Below are 21,002 nucleotides of genomic sequence, written 5' to 3'. Positions count from 1 at the left end.
GCCTGAGGACAAGCTATGTGCGGGATGCGGCAAGTCCAGCCCGGATCAAGATCACACAAGTCAGCCCAGGTGCCAGCTGTGTGGGAACGACCACCTCACGGCTGACAAAACCTGCAAAGCCAAGTTCAAGAAACCCTACATAGTCAAGCAACAACAATGGCTTCGCCAAGAGCAAGCAATTAAACATCAGGAAGAACAGCAGCAGCAGCTTCGCTTCGCAGACGGGCCTACCGAGTGAGACAGATCCAGGTCCAGAGGCAGAGTAACACCTAAGGCCCAATCCCGATCCAGGTCCCGGTCCAGGGGAAGACAAGCACACCCTGCTACGGCGCCTAAAGTGAGCTGGTCAGATGCGGTCAAAGGGCCGTGCCCTGGGACACCTGAGGGGACTGCACATAATTCTAATAATACTAACAAAATAGCTGAGATGAGGAAAGAGAATGCGTACTTGAGAGAATTAATTGCACAGTTGACCAAGGAGATTCAGTGGCTTAAGAGCGGCAAAAATCAGACAAGCAAACAAACGCAATCCCCAAGCCCCGGGAGACCGGAGGTAATTCAAGAAACTAGAATGGAGGAGGATTATACTCCACTTTCACCCAAGAGAAAGGTGACCAGGGACACAGCTACAGGTTCAACTATGAACTTAAACCAGGCAATTTCTCACTTGCAGAGGGCAGCTAAGGAACAGGCAGAGGTGACCAGCAATCTTTCGCTGGCAGTCTCGATGATCTTGACCAGGCTAGACAAAATGGAGGCCAATATGGCTGGCATTAATAGCAGGGTAACATAACTTAGCCCGCAAGGAATCCCGTCGCCTCCGATCAGTTCGGTAGGGAATCTACAAAATTTATGAGCAGCTGGGAATACCGGGCCTTCTAACATTGCTTTAAAAGCCCCCCCACCCTCCTTCCTTCTGCCACTTTCCACGGTAACCCCACCGTAAGATGGGAAAGCATGAGAAAAGAGAGCATATGGCAGTGGAATTGCAGGAGCTACGAAGCCAAAAAGATGGTCCTACAACAATACCTTAGAAACAAGACTAAACCAGGTGTCATGATTCTTCAGGAAACTCGTGGATTAACGAAACAGCCGGGATATCAAGCTATCGGGCCCCAGAATGAGAATAATAGAACATTAACTATGCTCGTGAGGAAAGGACTGGTGGTGATCCGTCACAACACCCAAATCTCAGATATTGAGCATGTGCTTATAGAGCTCCTCCCCAAATGAAAGAAATCCTTAAGTATACTTATTCTAAACTTATATAGTAATCCAACCTTCAAAAGGCAGTGCTTCATAGCTCTCTTTAGAAAGGCAGTAGTTATGGCAGGTACTAGTCCTCTAATCATAGGGGGAGACTTCAAAGCCCCGCATGGTGCCTGGGGGTATCGTTATTCGAGAGTGAAGGGGGAAAATGTTATGGAAAGACATTCAATAGACAGTTAACGCTCGTAAATGAGCTCAATTCCCCTATACGTATAGGGAGCGGGCTCAACAGAGATACCCCACCGGATCTTACAATCGCAAACAAGGTCGCAAAAGCCAATGGAGAAACACCTTCGAAGACCTTGGCAGCGTTATAGAATTATAGAAATCAAGATTGAAGAAGCCGCAGATGCCAAAAATAATAGATCCATTAAATGGATTGACTGTGACAAGTTTAGCAAAATAAGAGACGATAGGAAGCAAGAGCCGATCGAAAACATAAAACAACGGGCTAGAGGCCTCATCAAAGAGGTAAGCGTAGCCACTCACACTATCACGCTGGACCAAACGGTAGAGAAGATCGATTGGCGTCTCGCACATGTGTGGGAGGCAAAACATTCGTTACTACATAGATGGCATCAGCAAAAGTACAATAGGAGTCTACGTAAGCGAATAGCTGAGTTAAACAAAAAGATTGAAGAGCATAGCAAACAGTTATGCAAGCAACAATGGAATGAGTTCTGCAATGCTACGGATGGACAAATTTTTGCTGGCCAGACGTGGCGTATACTCAAATACCTGCCAGATCCAGACAATCCCAGGACAGCTCAAAAACATAATTTGCGAAAGCTTCTGCAAGCGCATAAAAGGAAGGAAGATGAACACATTGCTGAGGCAAGCGCTACATACCTTCCTCCCAACCCAATCATCAAGCATGGGCAGTTTGAAGGAAAGCCTAACGGAGACCTTGGATGAGGACTTCACTACACAAGAGATTTAAGGCAGTGCTACAAAAACTCAATATGAAATCTTCCTGGGGGCCAGATGGAATTCATAACAAGATGCTAAGAAAACCTGGATCATCAGGCAGTAGAGAATATTACGAAATACATAAACGAATGCTGGGCCAAGGGCTCTATACCACGACAGTGAAAGGAAGCCCAGGTTATATTTATTCTTAAACCTGGCAAACCAATTAATATAGAAAATCTCCGGTTGATATCTCTCACCTCTTGCACAGGAAAGCTTATGGAGCATGCATTCCTTATCAGAATAAACAATTACCTGGAAGAAAACGAAATATATCCAAATACTGTGTTAGACTTTCAGGCTGGACTCTCTACTCAGGTGTTATGCTGCAAATCAAGCAAGTACTAGACAGTAAAGCGAGGTCCACCAGACCTATATTAGGGTTGGATCTCAAGAAAGCATTTGGCAGAGCACCACATTCGGCCATACTCAATCCAGTCAGCAACCTAAACCTAGGAGGAAGGGCATACAATTACTGTACATTCGAGACTTCCTAACAAATAGGAAGGCTACCCTCACCATGCTGGAACTCAAGTCTGAGGTGAGGGACATGGGCAGTTCGGGTACGCCTCAGGGCTCCGTGATATCACCCATGCTCTTTAACCTCATTATGATAGGATTGTCAGAAAAGCTTGAAGACATTGAAGGAATCAATCACTCCTTATATGCAGATGATGATGGAGAGACAGAACAGAAATTACAGGAAGCGGTAGATAAAGTGGAGTACCTTACAGGCATGGGGCTTGAATGCTCCGCAGAGAAGTCAGAGCTTCTCCTTTACAGACCCACCCTCAAGGTCAGGCTGCCCAAGGGACACACCACGGAGAGAGAGTACGAAGAATGGCGGCACCACCCTCACCGTTAATGGGCCCCTCACCAGGTCTGGCCATTTTGAGCTGACAAGCGCAGAGCATACATTGCGCAATAACAATCGTGTCTGCAAAGTATTACATCGCTACGCGCTGCGGAAAGACCTGAAATTTCAAACTGAATGCCGTTTGCCCTCCTCCTCGTGGCCGCCGCCCGAGGAGGAGGGCATGCTCTGCGATCCGCTTGTTCTGCCTCAGTATTCGTGTAGCACTGAATTATGCCGCTAGTCATGTTTCCTTGTGCACAGTGTGCAAAATCGTGCGCTGCGCGAATGAGACAACAGGTCGTGCGCGACGCCATCAGCGGAAACGCGTAGCGCCAGTAAAAAAGAAAAAGTGAGGAGAAAAAAAGTGAAGGCGGGGCCCGCGACGTATCTGTCACGCGATCCTCGAGGTCCAGCGTGGGAGAATGCAGGGAAGGAATTTTGCTTGCGAAGGCTAGATGGGACGAGTGGAGAGGGACTCTAGCTATGCAAAAGAGTCCGCCTGCTGAAATCATGGGTTCACGGCACTGAAATATTTCTATCTCGGCTATTAATAAGCCGACTTGAAAAATTTTTGTGGCAGAACGCTCCCTAGAGGACACGTAACAACTTCCAGCATATAACCAAAATTTGCTATGGGGCCTGGTGAGGTGCCCTTTAAACAAATTAGGGTCCTGGGACTCAACATTGAATCGAAGAGAACTAACGACAAAACTCTTAGAAAGCTCATTATCAAGGTCACTAATGCCATTAGGTTGATCAGGAGAATCACGAACAAGTATCAGGGAATGAAGGAGGCTAGCATTGTTAGGCTCATTCATTCGTTTGCTATAAGCCACATTATTCACGTAGCTGTGTACCTGAACTGGTACAAGGCAGAAAAGAGCAAATCAATACACTCATAAGGAAAGCTTTTAAGAAGGCCATAGGCTTTCCTGAAAGCACCAGTACTGAGAGTATAATGCAGCTGGGCATGCAAAACACTTTAGAAGAATTGATTGAAGCTCAGCAGATAGCTCAGTTGGAAAGACTAGCTAGCACCCGGACTGGCAGAAGTATACTCAATAAATTACGAATTAATTACCATAATCAGCAGGGACCCTAGGTTGCGTTGGCCAGAGAGATTAGGAGCAGGATTCCAATCCCAAATTTACCCAAAAATATGCACCTGAAATTCAATCAGGACTGGAGAACGAGCAGAGCTAAAGCTCTACTCAGACACTATGGCAATGACAAGGAATCGCTATTTGTGGACGCCGTAGAGTATTCAAATCACCAAACATTTACAGCAGTAACAATTAGTACAAAGCAAGAAAGTGTACACATGTGCTCAATCAAAACCAGGGTATCTGAGGTTGCGGAGGAGGGTGCCATCACTCTGGGTATTGCTTCTCCCAAATATAGATACATAATTAGTGACTCTCAATTGGCTATGCGAAATTACATCAGAGGACGGATATCAGTTGAGGCTGCAAGAATTGCAAACATTGAAGCCAAACTCATATCATCTGAGGAATTTTAAGACAAGGAAATCATCTGGTTCCCAGGCCATACAGAGTGCGACTCTACCGCCACCCTCAACCTCAACGATTCTGCCCATCGTGTTGCGCGAGGACTCATTAACTGTACACGATTGGGGGGGGGGGGGGGGGGGGGGGCTCTGACTGAGGAGAAGATGGAAAGGAAGGATAGGGATAGACTGTTCTCATTCAGTGACATTACTCAATTCTATAGAAAGTCGAATTGTATATATCCACTTACTAGCCCAAAATTGGACAAGTCTCAGGCAGTTGACTAGAGGCGCCTTCAAACCAGAACTTACACGAACCTAGTACATATTAACTGCATGTTTCCAGAATCATACCTTGATGCCAAATGTAGATTATGTGATAGAGGAGCCACACTGGAGCATATACTGTCAACAATCGACGTTACTACATTAATAAAGACTGCAATAGAGCAAATAATAAACTTAAGCAAGCAATCCCAGCTAGCCTAAGCTCGTTACATATAGATGCGTTGACAGCTGAAAGTAACAATGCAAGTTGTAATCTTTAGTAGCAATGGACACTAAACAGGAAGTTTGCCAGATGGCTGCGTATATCAAGACATATGAGTGACAATGTACAAAGCTCATATTTTCAAGCCTCTCATTTTTCTAAAAGATAAATTTACAGCTGGCATTGCCATTGATGTCGGTGCTTACGGTAATTGAGTTTGTTGGACTTGGCTGTTTACTACATTGAGGTTTTTCTGCTATATAAGGCATAAAAATTTAATTCAGACTGGCACTCTCGTTTACTACGTCTGGAGTACTACTGCAGATGAGTCTACAAGGTGCTCAAGAGCACTGTGGGAATATAAAAAATTAAAAATATGCTGAAGGCAACAATTTTACCTACACAAAGTCGAACTGCTGCATTAAACATCTTCAAAACCGTAACTCTTAACCATTAGTTCCCCTGCGAGAATTGCTTGTAGAAATTTTGCTGAACGATGTTCTCAGAATTGTCATGCCCATAGAATAAAAATTAAAATAATGGCATTTTTTTCTTGGCATTAAGCATCACATGTGATTGGGCACCCAACTTCTTATCACCTAATCTTTTCCTTATCTGAAGAAAAATAACTGAATTGAGCCCAAATATGTTTGCATGATGGAAACATGTACAAGTACAGTATTTGTGGCCTTCGGGTGAAATCAATGGGCTTGTCATAATAATTTGACAATAGGTATCTAGTACAAAAGATACCTTTATATCTATGCCATCTCTCATTGCATGTTACGACTTATGGGCTTGTCATAATAATTTGACAATAGGTATCTAGTACAAAAAATACTTTTATATCTATACCATCTCTCATTGCATGCGGTATGCGTGAAAGCAGGGAAGGAACACTGCTTGGGAATGCTACTGGAGGCAGAAGTAGAGAGTGTCTCCATTGGAAATGACACTTGCCACCTGGCACCATGGCAACAGGACACTTAATTTCTTCTATCTCCTCCAATAATGAAAGGGCTTGAAAAACTTGTTTAGTAAAGTGCTCCTTTGACGGCATTTTACAGTTTCCAATGTATAACCAAAATTTCTAATGGGACTTGGTGAGTGGCTCTTTAAGGTTAAGCTTAACACAGTATGTAGAACTAATTAAAGGTGCCTTACATTTACAGTGCAGTCCACTTATAACGATATCAAGAAGAACGAAAAATCCGATCGCTATAACCGATTATCGCTATATGTGGGCTGCCGCTAAAAAAAGAAAAGAAAAGAAAAAAAAACTGCCGGCATATTTTTGTAGCTCCGAAACCAAATTTGCCACTTACGATAATGAATTGACGTTGTAGAAAAAAGACTGAAAAATAAGGTGTTTATTTATACCTCTAAACAGCGCGTCATGCGTTAGGCGCGCTGAAATAGTCAGAAATCTGCACTTGCTTTCGCGGAAGTTTCGGGTTCACAACCGCGGTGTGCATCGCATCCAGCGGCTGCGCGAACAGTGGCAGCTATAATTTAGCGTGCATGAAATCAATGAGCGATTTATCGACGACAGTGCACTCTGCTTGAACATTGGGGTCGGTTTCAAAAACGCGCCACTTGACCTCGTCGCCTCCGTCGCACAACGCCGCCGTCTGTCGCGACAACAATCGCCCCGTCGGAGATTCTTCGCAGAACGAGGCAGCGCTATCTGCAATCAGAAACTCCTCCATCGAAGCACCACCTATTTAATCGCCAGAGCGACGTGCTCCCACAGTTCGCCAATCAGCGGCTGTCACAGTGTTGTTTTCACATATGGGGGTTTCGCCCTAGCGCAAGCGCACAAAGCCCACCGTTTCCGTTCATCGGCACGGTCACATGGATCTAGCCTTCATGATCGTGGCGCTCGCGGTTTTCAGAATCGTCGATATCATCGACTGCACGAGTCTTGCAAAATTTGTAGCTTGGTCACACGCGACACAGCTTTGCGCTTAGCCGGCGCACCGACCGCTGCTTCCGCGGCGCATTTCCACGCTCCCTGAGGAAGAGAGGGAAATTGTAGAAAGGAGCGGCAGGCAGTGGCGCAGCTAGGTCGTCTGGCACCCGGGGCCCATAGCACATCTGTTAAAACCCCTTAAACTTCGTAAGGTAGCGACACTCTCCTCCTCCGCCTTCACTCCTTCTCGTTTCTCCTCTCTTTTACGCTCACTCCTCGACCGTAGCGCCGCCTACACCGCTCGAGCGTAGTACAGTGTACTAGTCTATTACACTGTAAGCGTAGCAACGGCGCCAACAATGGCTCCTCGCCTCTTCGTGGACGCTTCTCGAGCGAAAATGGCGCTGAAGCACGGCGCAAGGGCCCACGTGATGCTATTAGGCCAATAGCGGCGCGGCGTCGGCCTCGGCCAGAGCGCGCGAGGAGAAGGCGGCGGCATTCTTCAAAGCATGGCGCTACTTTACGAAGTTTAAGGCGCTTTAACTTCTGTCACTTATACCCCCCCCCCCCCTCCCGGGTGTAGTCAAGAAGGCGAGGATATAGTGCCTAAGAATATAAGTATATTCTAGGCACTACAGCGAGGATATCGAAAATTTCCCGGGAGACCTCCCCCCCCCCCCCCCCCCCCCCCTTCGCTGTCGTTTCCAGAGGTCGGCTGTCTTATTTTCTGCACCAAATAACACAGGGTGCTGCACTGATAACTTGTGATAAGCGCATTCGCACATCTGCTGTCAGACTGTAAGGCTTGGCATCCAATACAGATAAAGATTTAATTAGCGATTTTACAGGCAATATTGCATTTGCAAAATTGAAGCCCGCGACAAGTCATATGTAGCCGAACTTCAACTTCACAATAATCGTCGTAGGTACTACGGCGTGCGGTATTTTGGCTGTCGCCAGGCTTGAACCCAAACGAAAATTAAATAGCGTGTCAGTGACGCTGATCTCCCCATCGCCACTCTATCAGAAAACGCCACCTGCTTGCTTGCTGCGCGGGCGCCAATGGCATGACAATTACGTGTTCTTTTCATTCTGATCCATAAAGCCTTTCTTTATTTGCTGCTTTTGGCAAACGTGATCATCCGAGCTGCGGTACCGTCACAAGGTTGGAAACGGAATGGAGCACGCTCCTGGCGGGGGGTGGGGGGTCGATTTTTGGCGTCACCATGCAAAAAACGAAAAGGCCGCAATGAAGCCCTTGCCAGCGAACGCTTGCGCTACTGTTGGTCTGCACTCGCAACGGAGAGGGTAGAGAGATCGATGTCACTGGTGCATTACTTCATTTTCTTTCGGTACTGCCATACTGGGCCGCCCTCAGTACCAAAGTACTGCAGGCTCTAGCAAACAAGACGATTTTGTTTAGAGAAGAAGTTTTTGTTGAGCTAAGCATATGACTTAGGGTCCTCAATCCCCGAATTGCAATGTTTCCTCTATAATTGCTAATCAAGCAGTTAATTAAGATATCCTTCTTAATTATCTGCCATACTTAGCACGATACCGAGTTCCTAGTGGTCACAAAGACACATAACTTGATAGAATATTGGCAGATATCCTCACAATATTCACCTTTTTGTAAAACTCCGTGCAACTCAAACAGGACACTGTATTTGTGACATGAAGTCACACAACAACAACAACACGAGGAGGAGGAGGTGGACAAGGAGAAAACGAAGCAAGGAAAAGTAGGAAAGTCAACGAGACGCACGTCCGGTTTGCTCCCCTACACAGGGGAAGGGGTTTACGGGACGAAAAGAAAGGAGAGGGAGGGAAGAAGGTACTATCAGTGTGAATACGTCACCAGTGCCCCTTGAGGAGGCACTGGCCTCTCAGCAGGCTCAGCTCCGGCTCGAAGTCCCGGGCTCGCCGGGAGGAACACGTCCCATGGCCATCTTGGAAGGAGGATTGGCTGCAGGTCGTAGGCTTGGAACTGGCACTTTAGCGATCAACTCCGCACAGCGCCCGAGCAGCGACAAGGGAAGCGTCCAAACCCTCTCCGAGATATGCCAGGTAATCATACCCTCTCCCTTAATTCATCCCGAGGTCAGAACCAGCCAGCGTCAGAACCAGCCAGAAAGGCAGCCATAGAGGAGCACCGCGCAAACGATCGTAAACAAGTTCAAATAGTAAATTAGATTTCATACCCTAAACAAAATTCAAACAATGACTAACGATTTGGTCAATTTCGTATTTATCGTGTCTCAAAGAAGGCGCAACTCACGCAGCTCCGAAGCAAACGATAAACAAATGGAGATTGTTTAGACAAAAAAGAAAAGGAAAGAAAAGAAAAAATATTTTTATGTTCCCTGTAGGAGTTGAGGAGGACTTCGACATGAAACACTTGGGAGGTTTATTTTACATTATTTACAATGAGACGTCAATGAACAGTCGTACAAACGGGCCGGCAGCAACTCGGACGCTGCGGCCCGTGGCAAGAAGTTCGAGAGAGGTGAATCCGGGAATGCTCTGGAATCCTGGAATGCTCTCGGTCTGCATCTTTTAAGCCCTTCGATCTCTGGAAGGCGCGTCACGTTCGGCCAATGGGAGAGCCCGCTCAGATGACGCCACCTTCGGCCAATGGTAGGCACCCGCGCGGTGGTGTCACACCCGGCGGCTCCCCGCGGTCTTGCCTTGCTGTGGTGCAATGCTCTCTTTAAAGGCGGCCGGTGAGACACTGCCAGGCCTTCCCGGTACATCACAGCCGTCTTGTTGTCACGGTGCATTACAGCCGTCTTGTCACGGTGCATTACAGCCAGAAGGTTGTCACGGCGCATTACAGCCGTCTTGCTTCGGGACCCAATTTACTTGCAACAATGCCGGGCTATCCCTTCGCTTTTTAGCAGAGTCAAGCATTGAACAGCCCCACCGGCGGCGTACGAAGTGGGGGCCCTCAACTTGTTTGCCCGTGCTCGCCTCTGCGCTTCTCAATTAGCTGTGGTGCTATTCGATGTGGTCTGGGGAACTCGAAGGGGGCTCAGGAAACAGCCCCATATCTAACATCCCCTATCGAGGCACAGACACTTAACAAACGACATAGCTCATGAGTCGGCTTCTTTAAGCCACCTTTGTCCCTCCCCATCGAAACGACCCCAAGACCGCTGTCAGTTTGGTCACGGTACGGCGAGGCTGAAATTTGACGAATTGCGTTCCTCCCCCCGCAACGTGTCTCCCCCGTGTCTCCAACTACGCCCTTCCATACTAAAAATTCCATGTAGCGCGTGATTTACAAGTCGCCAAAGCGAAAGAAAAAGGCGATCTTTTGAACCACGGCATTCGTCACAGCGATTGAAGTAGTCGAAGCGATCAGTGCCACGTGCCAGTATGAGCGCCTCTAAAGCGAAACATACTGGGCTCTGCTGACCGCGTTACTCTAGCCTAAATTAATTCAGAGTGGTAGTTAAAAACCTTAAAAAAGAAAAGCTAAACTTTAACTGCACACAAAAACCTGTAAAACATTGCTTTCCTCACGCGAACTATTAAAATGCAAAGTAAGACGTTCTTAATAACTAACAAAAAAATGCATCGGGTACTAATTACAAAAAGAAGCAACAATAACAAAAAAAACTTATACAAGCGCTCAAACTACAGTTACTCTTTCTTAATGCGCGCTCGAATGGGTCGCCGACTGACAGCCCTTGGGGCACGCTCAGCCAGGCACGTACCCAGGATTCTTTTTCGGGGAGGGGGGGGGGAGGTCTAAGCCAAGGTAACTGTTGTATGAAAATAAGGGGGGAGGGGTACTTTTACTAGTATAGGCGTGAATAATGCCTACTGTTCGCTATAAACACGCGTAAACACGCAAAAGAGAAATGAAATAAGGTGCATCTCACAGGTACGCCTGTGAGATACCCCCTCTCCATTACATGACAAACAAGGAACATCAAATGGACTCGCGCAGGAAATAGGCGCAGGAAGAACACTGCCAAGACAAAGTAAACAAGCGAAAGTCTAAAATAAAGATTCTGATGAAGGCCGGACCCCGGCCGAAACGTCAATAAACCGCTTCATACGCGCGTCTACTTCACTGTGTGTGTGTGTGTGTGTGTGTGTGCGCGCATGTGCGTGTGTGTGTGTATACGTGTGCGCGGAACAGTCACTGTTCTTTTGAATCCTTCATTTACTGCTCTACCAAGTGCCAAAACCAACTCGTATCGTTAATTGGGAAGTTGCGTAACGATGCGAGGCCGCCGGTCCTGTACAACCGCGTAGAGCGCCGGACGCTGCGGTTCTAGACGTACTGCCCCCAGCGTGAAAGGTTAGAAACACACCCACATAAGCACAGCAGAGAAGTGGCTACGTCAGGCGGCTCGACCGATAACTGCACAAGCGTCATTAAAAACACACGGAATCATCCTCCACTTCCGGCGGTGTTTTTTCGACTTCCCTTTTAAACCAAAAGATGTTCACCCATAAATATTTTCACAAACAATGGTTAACTTCGCTAATTTTCGATTTTCCTTCCTGTTTGACTGCTGCCTTGGCTCTCTCCCTTAATAGATCGTGTAATTTCTAAACTCGTTGCGACTCTCGTTTCCAGTTGCCAATTTGCGCGAAAAGTGCTGTACCATTAGGAAAAAACCAGACGAGGTAACGGGTGATTCATATTGCTTATGGGTTTACCGGTTATTGCAGGGTTTGATGACGGACGCTGTTCCAAATGTTCCTATTTTCCACCTTTCGAACCCATATCATAGGTATATGGTTCCGAGGATTTGCCAGCATCGCGGCGAGCCGTCACTCGAGGAAGTGATGAGGCAAAAAGAAAAGTTAGACACAGCTGGCGTTTTCTCCAGCCGCAACTCGTTACACGAGCATACAGACCAGCTTACTACGAACTGAACCCCTTTCCTGGTCCCTGGATGAGTGTAAACAAAGAAGGTTGAACTAACAAAGGAACAGCGATGCGCGTGACCGTTGCAATAGATGGCGACAACTGAACGCATCTCGATTTAATCGCGCGGGTACCGAATCGATGAGAAAACTGGCCTTCACACCCCAGGAGATGCCGGTAACTACCGCCATCCAAAAGGAGTGAAAAAGGCAACAACATGTTGACCGCCGAATAGCTGTCAAGTCTCAAGATTGATTTGGCGGTACTTTAGGAATGTGCGTGAGGAGTGGTGGCGCGGGGAGGGGGGGGAGGTATGCCACTTAATTAATGCCCCCCCCCCCTTGGGTACAACAACAACAATTATGCAGTTTTACGTGCCAAAACCACTTTCTGATTATGAGGCACGCCGTAGTGGAGGACTCCGGAAATTTCGACCACCTGGGGTTCTTTGACGTGCACCTAAATCTAAGTACACGGGTGTTTTCGCATTTCGCCCCCCCCCCCCCCCCCCCCTGGGTACGTGCTTGCGCTGAGCACAAGAGGTGCGGGACCTACATTTTTCTCTGCCATCACCCGTCACTCCATGTGTTCGCGGCTTGCTGTCTCGTCCCTAAGGGGGAGGCCGTAAACGCAGGACTAGCCATTCTCGCTTCGTTCTCGTTCTCGCGGCACATTCCACCTCAGTCACCGCTCGACCGACCCGGTTCCGACGCGCATGCAAGCCCAGTTAAACTTTTCCGCCGCACCCTTACTCGGAGAGACGCGATCTCTCCTGTCGTTATCAACCTTTCGCAACGCCTCCGTTTCCTGAATCGCCACAACGAACCCTTTTCGGCTCTGCGCGATGGCCTGACCCTTTGTCTCACGCGCGGCGATGTGGCCTCTTTGGCGAGTTCTCGATGCGCCGAATACTTCGCTCTTTTGATCCTCCGCCGCCTGAACCAATTTTTCGCTGCCAGGTGGTCACCGAATATGTCACTAGAACCTCGAGCGTCGGGTTCCTGCCCTGCCTGACCGCCATGACGTTCACTCCATTTGGCGATTCCGGAACGTCGCTCAAGTGCGGTGGTACGAGGAAGGTTTTCAGCGCCTCCTTTACACTGTTAGGGCTACTGAAACAAGCCTCGTCCCCGCAAGGAACGCCTTTCCGGATCGCCACTGCCCGAGAGTCACTCAAGTGCTGAGGCACGAGGAAGGTATCCAACCTTACACTTACCCTCATAGGGTTTCTGGAACAAGCCTCGTCCACGTAAGGTGGGCTCTCCGGGATGGCAGCTAGCTCGGTTTCAGTGCACGACTGCATTGCGCAGTCACCGATGCGGGAGCCTTGAGCGATTTCCTCTTCGTTCTGCCGCGTCGGGTCTCCTCTTGGCTCGGCCGCTACCGTATCTGGGTCTATCCCAGACCAACGACTCCTTTATTAAGTTTAATATAGAAGACGTTGCCTAGACGATTTCGGAAAGTCGTCCAAGTGTTCGGATACGAGGAAGGTCTCCAGCGCCTTCTTAACGTTGTCATGGCTACTGGAACAAGCCTCGAGTAAAGTTTCGTTCGTTCTCTGTTGTCCTCGCTTCTCCGTTGGACCTTGAAGCTTCTCGGACGATGATCGGCAGTTGTTGATCAAATGCAGACAGGCAGCGATGGAGAACAGATGTACAAGAAATCTTTATAGTTAAACTTTTCTATATACATGGCAAGTAAAACAAATACATTACAAACTTGAACAATTGAGAAACAAAGTCTCACTCTTCGACTGTCTCAATGCCTGTTAGAGCCCAGACTCGTTTTAACGTACATGGTACGGAGGCTCACTGATCTATCAGCAATCCTGATTTCAGCCAAGTCTGAGGGACAGCATGTTGTCCCGATTTTTATAGCCCAAATATACAAAGAAAAAAAAAGGCAGTAGGGCCGTTGGCCCGTCCCACAGGTTCAGTTGCCAATCAGAGTCAACCGTTTGTTAAGCCACAACCCACAGGGATGGGCTTACTCTTAAAAATAAACATATTGGAAAACAAAGCTCTTTTCCTTCTTCCCTAAAACTCCGTTGCCCTCTCATTTCTACGTAGTTAGTGACGGGCTCAGCCACGGTGTAAGAATATATCTTGCACCGTGGGCTCAGCAAAACACGCCAGGCCCGAACAAGTTATCGCTAGGCCGCCTCAAATCCCAAGGGCGTCTCTACGGCGCAAATGTCTCGGAAGCAGGGGCATCGACACCACACAGGCAGTCGCAACAAGGCTGGCGATTGCGTTCCGGACGCGTAGAAGAATAGATCCCTTCTCCGTATATGCGGCACGGGGTCAAGGTCCTTCTTAACCTCGGCGGCACCTCCGATTAGTCAGGTACTCGGGAGCCAGAGCCACAATTGTACAGCGCTCCCGTGTACAGCGCTCCCTTTCAAGGCTGGTCTGCGTGGACTCGCGTGACCGTCGGCGGACTGCCAACACCGTGCGCACAATACCGACTTCCCGGAATCGGCACTCGCCCTCCTGGCGCCTGCCGCGACGCGTCACCCAACACCGCGCGGTCCCTGTGACCCCACATAACACAGAAACGGTTGCCCCGCTGACATGGGGGGGAAGTGAACCCCCTCTCCATACACAAAGCACGTGGCCGATTCGTGACACTTAAGAACACGAACAAACAGAGCGACCTTACACCTCGTCCTCGCAAGGGGCGTCCTCCGAAATGGCCCCTCTTTCTATACCGACAACGGCCTCGCTCTCGACGCGCTATGTCTCTGAGGGCTTCGCCTCCTCGCAATTTTCGTGCTCATCGTTTACTGGCGCAATCTGTCTATTCGAAAGGAGAAATTTTGCATTCGTCATTCGAGCTTTCCCTCACGCGCTCAGCAGGAACACCAAAATGCCGGAATAACGCACTCTTGGCTTTATTGTCATTCCGGAAGTTTTTGTCGGAAAGACGAGCCAAGCAACAGGACACATTACAGGAGAGTACCCCCAACAACCCTACCGACCAACGGTCACGGTCCAGCTGCACCTCTGCGCAAACCTCGAAAAATTCAAGAAAACTTTCTATGTTTTCTTGAATTTCTTGCTTTCTTGAATCGCGTTTAGGTCCGTTCTGCGCAACTTCCTCCAATTCGTGGCTACCTCTCTTTTGCCCACAAGTTTGTCAAGGAATTAAGTGTAGAAACAACGTATCTATCAACAAGGCTTCCTACACCCTTGTTACCAGGAAGAACCACGTTAAGCCTGGCAACTCTCAAGGAGAAAAGGTCGTGCACTCACCATGCCGAAGTCGAAGCGCACACTATCTCACCGATGCCATCAATGTTGCGACTCGGCGTTCGGAGACGTGGGATCGTGTTTCCTCGTGGAGGGGTAAGTGAACGTGAGGCTGGGTCTGATATTCAGGACGTTTGACAAACATGTATACATGTATATTTACATATTTACAAGAAAATGCAGTGTAATACAGAAAAGTTGATTATGAAGTGGTAGTCGCCGATCACTCCCGCCGTCCGTAGCTCCTTTTATGCCTTGCGTGATCATTGTTTAGTCAATTCCTCCAATCCGGCGTCAGGAGGCCAATGACATCAGGTCCCCCCAATTCGGAGGTAAATTGTCTTTTTCGCCGACTCCAATCGTACTCTATCGCCGGACCATCGCACTGACCGCGTCTCCGGCTTGGACACGCCAGTTTGTGCTGCTGACAGGTGACAGCCGCATCATTGCTAATTGCTCAAACCTCTCCTGGACGAGGTATTCCCGCACTGGTCATAATTCATTCGTGTCTAAAGCCATTTTGACGAGGCCGTCGGCCCGTTCCCCATAATCGTGCGAGCCGTGACCGAAGGGTGTCGCAGGGTGAACGGCCGATCAAAACACTTGTAAGGCCGGGACTATAACAGCGGCTGTGGAGCTGGTGGCTGAGACCGATCCATCGCTGTAAATGTGGTTTCTTTGTTCATATGCCTCGTTCAGCAATGACAGTGTGAACTGACGTAGAGCCACTGTTGAATGACGGGTCTTGTAATTCCCGGAATCGTGAGGCGTACTTGTGGCTGTCGTAGGCACCAGAGGCGTAACAGTTGTCTTGCTGCTGGGTAAAGCCTGAAGGAAGGTAGCCTTGATGTGTCGCAACAAGTTTGGAAAATATTGCTTGAGGTCTTTGTGCTGGCAAAGCAGCGTGGGTGATGTGTGCTCTAAGGTAGTCAATCGTTATATTTGTTAGAACCAAGTAGTCTCTGGCAATCATGATTGTTGTGTGAGTCGAGGCGCATCGTGGTAATTCAAGACGTAGAGCCTAGCCTTGCAAACTTTCGAGGGTACGAATGTTTGTTTTGCATGTCGCCAAAACCGGCAGGATGTATCGTAAAACAACAAGAAACATTGATCTGTACAGCTGCATCATGGATCGTACCAACGTGCCCCAGGTATTTCCGCACAGGAATCTCACTATATGTACAATCGAAATTAGTCTCCGCTTCAGGTAGATGCAGTGGGGGTTCACTGAAAGGCCACTGTCAATAATCACACCTAAGAAGCGGCGAGACTTCTGGTATTTGATACCCTGGCCATAGACCTCAGACTCTGCCCAGGCGGCGCTGCGGAAAAACCCGTCACCAGCGCCCCCATCGCAGCCTTGGCATGAACTGAGTAGTGCAAGGAGAGCTGTCCGCAAGCGAAGGTGCGTAGGCCACAATGGACCCTTGTCTTTCGTTTGTGTTGAGGTACAGTTTCCTAAAAATCAAGGACCTGGAAAGCTTCTTCCGCCCATCCACGCTACGGAAAGGAAGCGCAGCAGGGCTAAGTACGTGTATAATATAAAATAAAATCTCAAGTGTTATTTCGGCGTGCTGCAACTCGCAAGTACAGAGAGCATCAGGTTTGTTTATAGGCATATCAGCATAAAAATCTAAGCATTTCAAATTGGTTCATATTGAATATGTCCTGAACACAAGACTTATATATCTCCTATATATTTATGTATTTTATAGTAATGTTTTGTCTCGCAATTATTTAGAGTAAATCCTTTCATAGCCTTTTCCAGGATAGCAAACAGAAAACGTTTTCCAAGGCAGCAAACAGCGCGCGATCATAACGAAAGTAAGCTTCCTACAGTGCCTACGCGCTGCATCTTTCTTTCTCGCAGGAGCTACAGAATCGCTCAGTACCTTAATTTGAACTTTTCGCAGACCCTTCGAGCAACAAGCGCGCACAAATAAATGTAAATAAACGCGAAATATTTTTCTTTACACACGTGCGTTACTTCGCAATTGCACATCCAGTGCTGCTACAGCAACTTTATTGCTCACATTTGAAAAACGCAGTCGAACAGGCTCAGCCCAATGCGAAGCGTGCTTGTTGTATCGGCGCAGAACATACAAAATACCGAAAGTAGAAATGAGCTCGCGATACAACGATGCTCTAGAAGAGGATTTTGAATTCATAAACGAACCAAAATGTTTGGTTAAGCTGACCTGCCAAATCTCTCCATTCCACTTGTTGAGATATCGATAGCACTTGAGCAGGATGGTTCGCAACGTTGTTTTTTCTGTTACCAGCGAAGTGGCAGCTGCAGATTCTTGAGTTTTCGCTTGGTTACCACGGTCCTCCGTCAGGGCTACGCAACACAATTACAGAAGAACAAAATTGTCGCACTTTCTCATGCGAGCCGCTTTGTTGTGGGGAATGCAAGTAATCCGATTACCCAACAGGTTGAACGGCCCGTATCCAGCGCTCTCGCCTTTCCCCTTCATACGATGGCGATGGAAATCGGCAAAACTGAACGTTGTTATTCCGTCCTTCACGTTCATGGCAATTTACAACACAACAGTAGCGTCGATTGCGGCGTTTCTTCGTAGCGCGCGGAGCTATCCCGGTTGCCGTCGTTTCCGCCATCAGTCTGAAGAGTGGGCCAGCAAGCGCGGCCCGTCCGACTATCGTAGAAATCCATAGCTCTCTGTCTGGGTGTTAAATGCGCAAAACACTCGCAATATGGACCAAAATCTAGTTAAATCGTTGTTTCGCAGTCGCTAGCTGCATAGGCAACTTAGCAAGAGAGTCGGGCATCGCACTACTCAATTACTGCCTCTTCGCACCGGCAGGTGGCGCTACGCGTCTCGCAAAACTCCAGAGTCTGACGTCCATTGAGAGAAACAGGGTACGGTGCCATGGGTTTGCGCGTAAACGCGATTAACGCGCATTTTTCGATGGACACACTAAGGCCTTGTTTGCGGAGGTACGAACAAGTTCGGGTGGCTGCCCGCTGAATTCTTGTACGCATGTGAAGACGAGTCACCGGAGAAGACCTAAGACAAATATCATCAGCGTACATGGATAGGTGAATTGTCTTGGGTAATATTAAGCAAGGCCAACCATAGTTAGGTTAAATACCCCGCCCAGCAGGACGCCGCCGTGACAACAATATGACAAAGAGACGGTTTGCTATGACTAGGAGACAGTGTTTTTATTCAACACCGCGAAACTGTTACAAAACTAATATAAGCTATACAAAACTGATAAATGGAACACTGCATACATACTGGCGACAAACAAACCATGGTGGGACATGAGCGCACCGTACATTAAATGTTCCGCTAAGGCGAGTAGTTTAGCCACCACTTGGCGAATAAAGTTTTCAGCCCCCAAATTCGTGCAATTATTACGTCGGATGTTGATAAAGATGCAGCCAACAATTCTGCGGCACTACACATTTGGTACGGCTCATGCTGCTGGTTACCGGAGCATTCTTTACCATTTACGCCCAGTCAAGCCCGCGGGAAGAGGCGGCGTCTTCAGATATATGACCCCCCCCCCCCCCCCACCACCACCACCTGGCACCCGGGGCCCACGGCCCCCCACCGTTACGTACCGTTACTACGCCACCATACCATAGAACATGGAGGAAGAGAACACCATACGCCACTGAGTGCAAGCGCGATTCGCTTGTCGCAGGCTTGTCGCTTTTTTTTCTCTCTCTCTCTCTCTCGGGGCTCTCGCCGGCGCATACGGTGATGATGATGTTGTTGTGCCAACCTTTGTATCGGGTGGACGTGGCAACCACGCCCAAGCCAGAATGACGCTCTACTGCCTACCTATTCGAGCAAAGCAGGCACAGGTAAGAAAAGGAAAGAACACTAAAGGAAAGAGAACAGAAAAGGGGAGGACACGCTACACTGATAAGCAGCCATTGGTGTCCATGCGGGCGCGAAGCAACTGACGCCAACTTGCGATGCTCTGATCGGCGTGCTGATGGGACGCGCTGCGCGGTAATGGCGGCAGATACGAACTCGCGTAGGCAAACTTTTCGCCCCGTCTCGGTTAGGAGGAACACAGAAAAGCAAATTTCACGATTATTATGCATGGAAAACGCCGCCCAAAAGGCACAATTTCGATCGTTATATACGATATTCAGTGAATAACATATTATATATGGCTTTTTTTCTCATAGCCCTAATGCATAAATTGATACTCTGAAGTCAACTCGTCGTCATAGCCGATCTATCGTTATATGTGGTATCATTATAAGTGGACTGCACTGTAGTGCAACATTCCTTTTTCTTCATCACAGAAGAAACCTGGACATTCAAAAAACATCCTTAGAGATAGTGCTTCTGTATTTATGCATGAGTAACTTAGCTCACGATCTCTTAAAAAAAAAAAAAAAAACCACCTCACCCATTGCCCTTTCGTCCATATGGTCAATACCAAGAGATGATCATATCCAAAGAGAGAGACAAACATGTTAAGCCAGCAAGCAAGAAAACAGTGGAGAAAACAACAGATTTGCATTCGGACACTTCCAAGGCCTCACATTTTATGAAATACATTGAAACAAAATGACAAGGCAATTTTTTTTTTGTCAAAGGACACCCAGATGTAACTGAAGACCAGTATGCTCAAGATAATCAGGTAGCTGAGTTTGCGAAGCAGCAGTGAGGCTGGAGTGTTTTGTGCTGTTGTAGATAAGACTCGGGATGCAACCGGATCTGGGATAAATCACTGCCAAGGCTGCACAGATATGTTGTGCACACAGTGAGGCCTCTCATTTAAGGTTCACGGAACTGCATGAGGACTGAGATAAATCAGGGCAAAAAAGAATAAACCTTGGGATCCTGATCGCTTAGGCACGAGCCTGCAGCACAGTTCGTTTGCTGATTGCAAACTGTACCATCCACGCAGTTCTCCTAAATATGTACTTCAGCAATCTTACTCTCTTAAACCCTGCGCCCACTCACGAAGGAGCAGGAGGTTATCACGCTCACTTCAGCTAGCTTGGTCATTTGTTATGCTGCTACATCGGTCTTCACAAGTAGCAACATACATAGGAGGCCACTGTGCAAGCCGAAGCAAGTGTCGAAACACCGCGATGTCCTGTTCTCATGTGACCACATTCTGTGTGATGATGCTACGACAAAGTAACCTTTTGGGAAATGAAACTGAAACTGGCTGTAGAAAAGCTATTATATTAATTTATTTAGGGTGTTCTGAGGATTTTAAGTATCTTTACTAGAGTTTAGAGGTCTTAAGCCTTCATCTAACCGAAAAGAAGTGAATAGTTGGAAGTATCACGTCAGTATTTGATTGCGTATATGAAATGACGTACAGAATTTCAACTTCCAATTTGTCATACCAATATATATATATATATATATATATATATATATATATATGTTTTCTTTATTCCATGACATTCTTCAAAATTACAATATAGAAACCTAAAGTGCACACTAAAGGACAGCTGTTGCTCGTTTCTTCCTCAATGCTGAAGCTGTTTTTGATTGTGTCTATTGCATTCGTTTTTGTTGAACTCGAATTGTTTTAGATAGCGATTTCCTTCATTGACCAATAAGCTACTACTGCAGATGTACAGTGGTGTTACCATGAACATTCTACAATGTATTTTTTAGTACTCATTCTATCTCTGAGCATGATTTACTTGTGTTGTTAGCTATAAGTGTACTTTATTTACTATCCTCTCATCAGATGTAATACCTCTGTAGGAGGGCCCTTAGGGGTACATTGACATAAACAAACATGTTGATTGTATGGTTTACTTTTCATATTAGGCTAACATATTTACTTATTGTACCCTCGGGGTCGAAGTGTTACAGAGGGGAGTGGTTATAAAGAATATATA

The 21,002-nt window shown here is 47.4% G+C and overlaps 1 protein-coding gene across 2 annotated transcripts in view; it reads right to left on the bottom strand.

The window, feature by feature from the left end:
• Nucleotides 1–21,002, bottom strand: part of LOC126541626 (long-chain-fatty-acid--CoA ligase 5-like) — an 87,770-nt gene that overhangs the window by 59,832 nt on the left and 6,936 nt on the right. Inside the window, exon 3 of one of the 2 annotated variants that reach the window (XM_072286470.1) lies at nt 232–342. The exons of the other annotated variant lie outside the window; for it this stretch is intronic. Within the exon in view, the coding sequence (XP_072142571.1) occupies nt 232–342 (111 nt within the window). The remainder of the gene's footprint in view (nt 1–231; nt 343–21,002) is intronic. 2 annotated transcript variants of the gene reach the window in all.

The sequence above is a fragment of the Dermacentor andersoni genome, chromosome 2 (assembly GCF_023375885.2).
Source record: "Dermacentor andersoni chromosome 2, qqDerAnde1_hic_scaffold, whole genome shotgun sequence".
Classification (NCBI taxonomy): domain Eukaryota; kingdom Metazoa; phylum Arthropoda; class Arachnida; order Ixodida; family Ixodidae; genus Dermacentor; species Dermacentor andersoni.
This window is presented reverse-complemented; position numbering and strand designations above follow the sequence as displayed.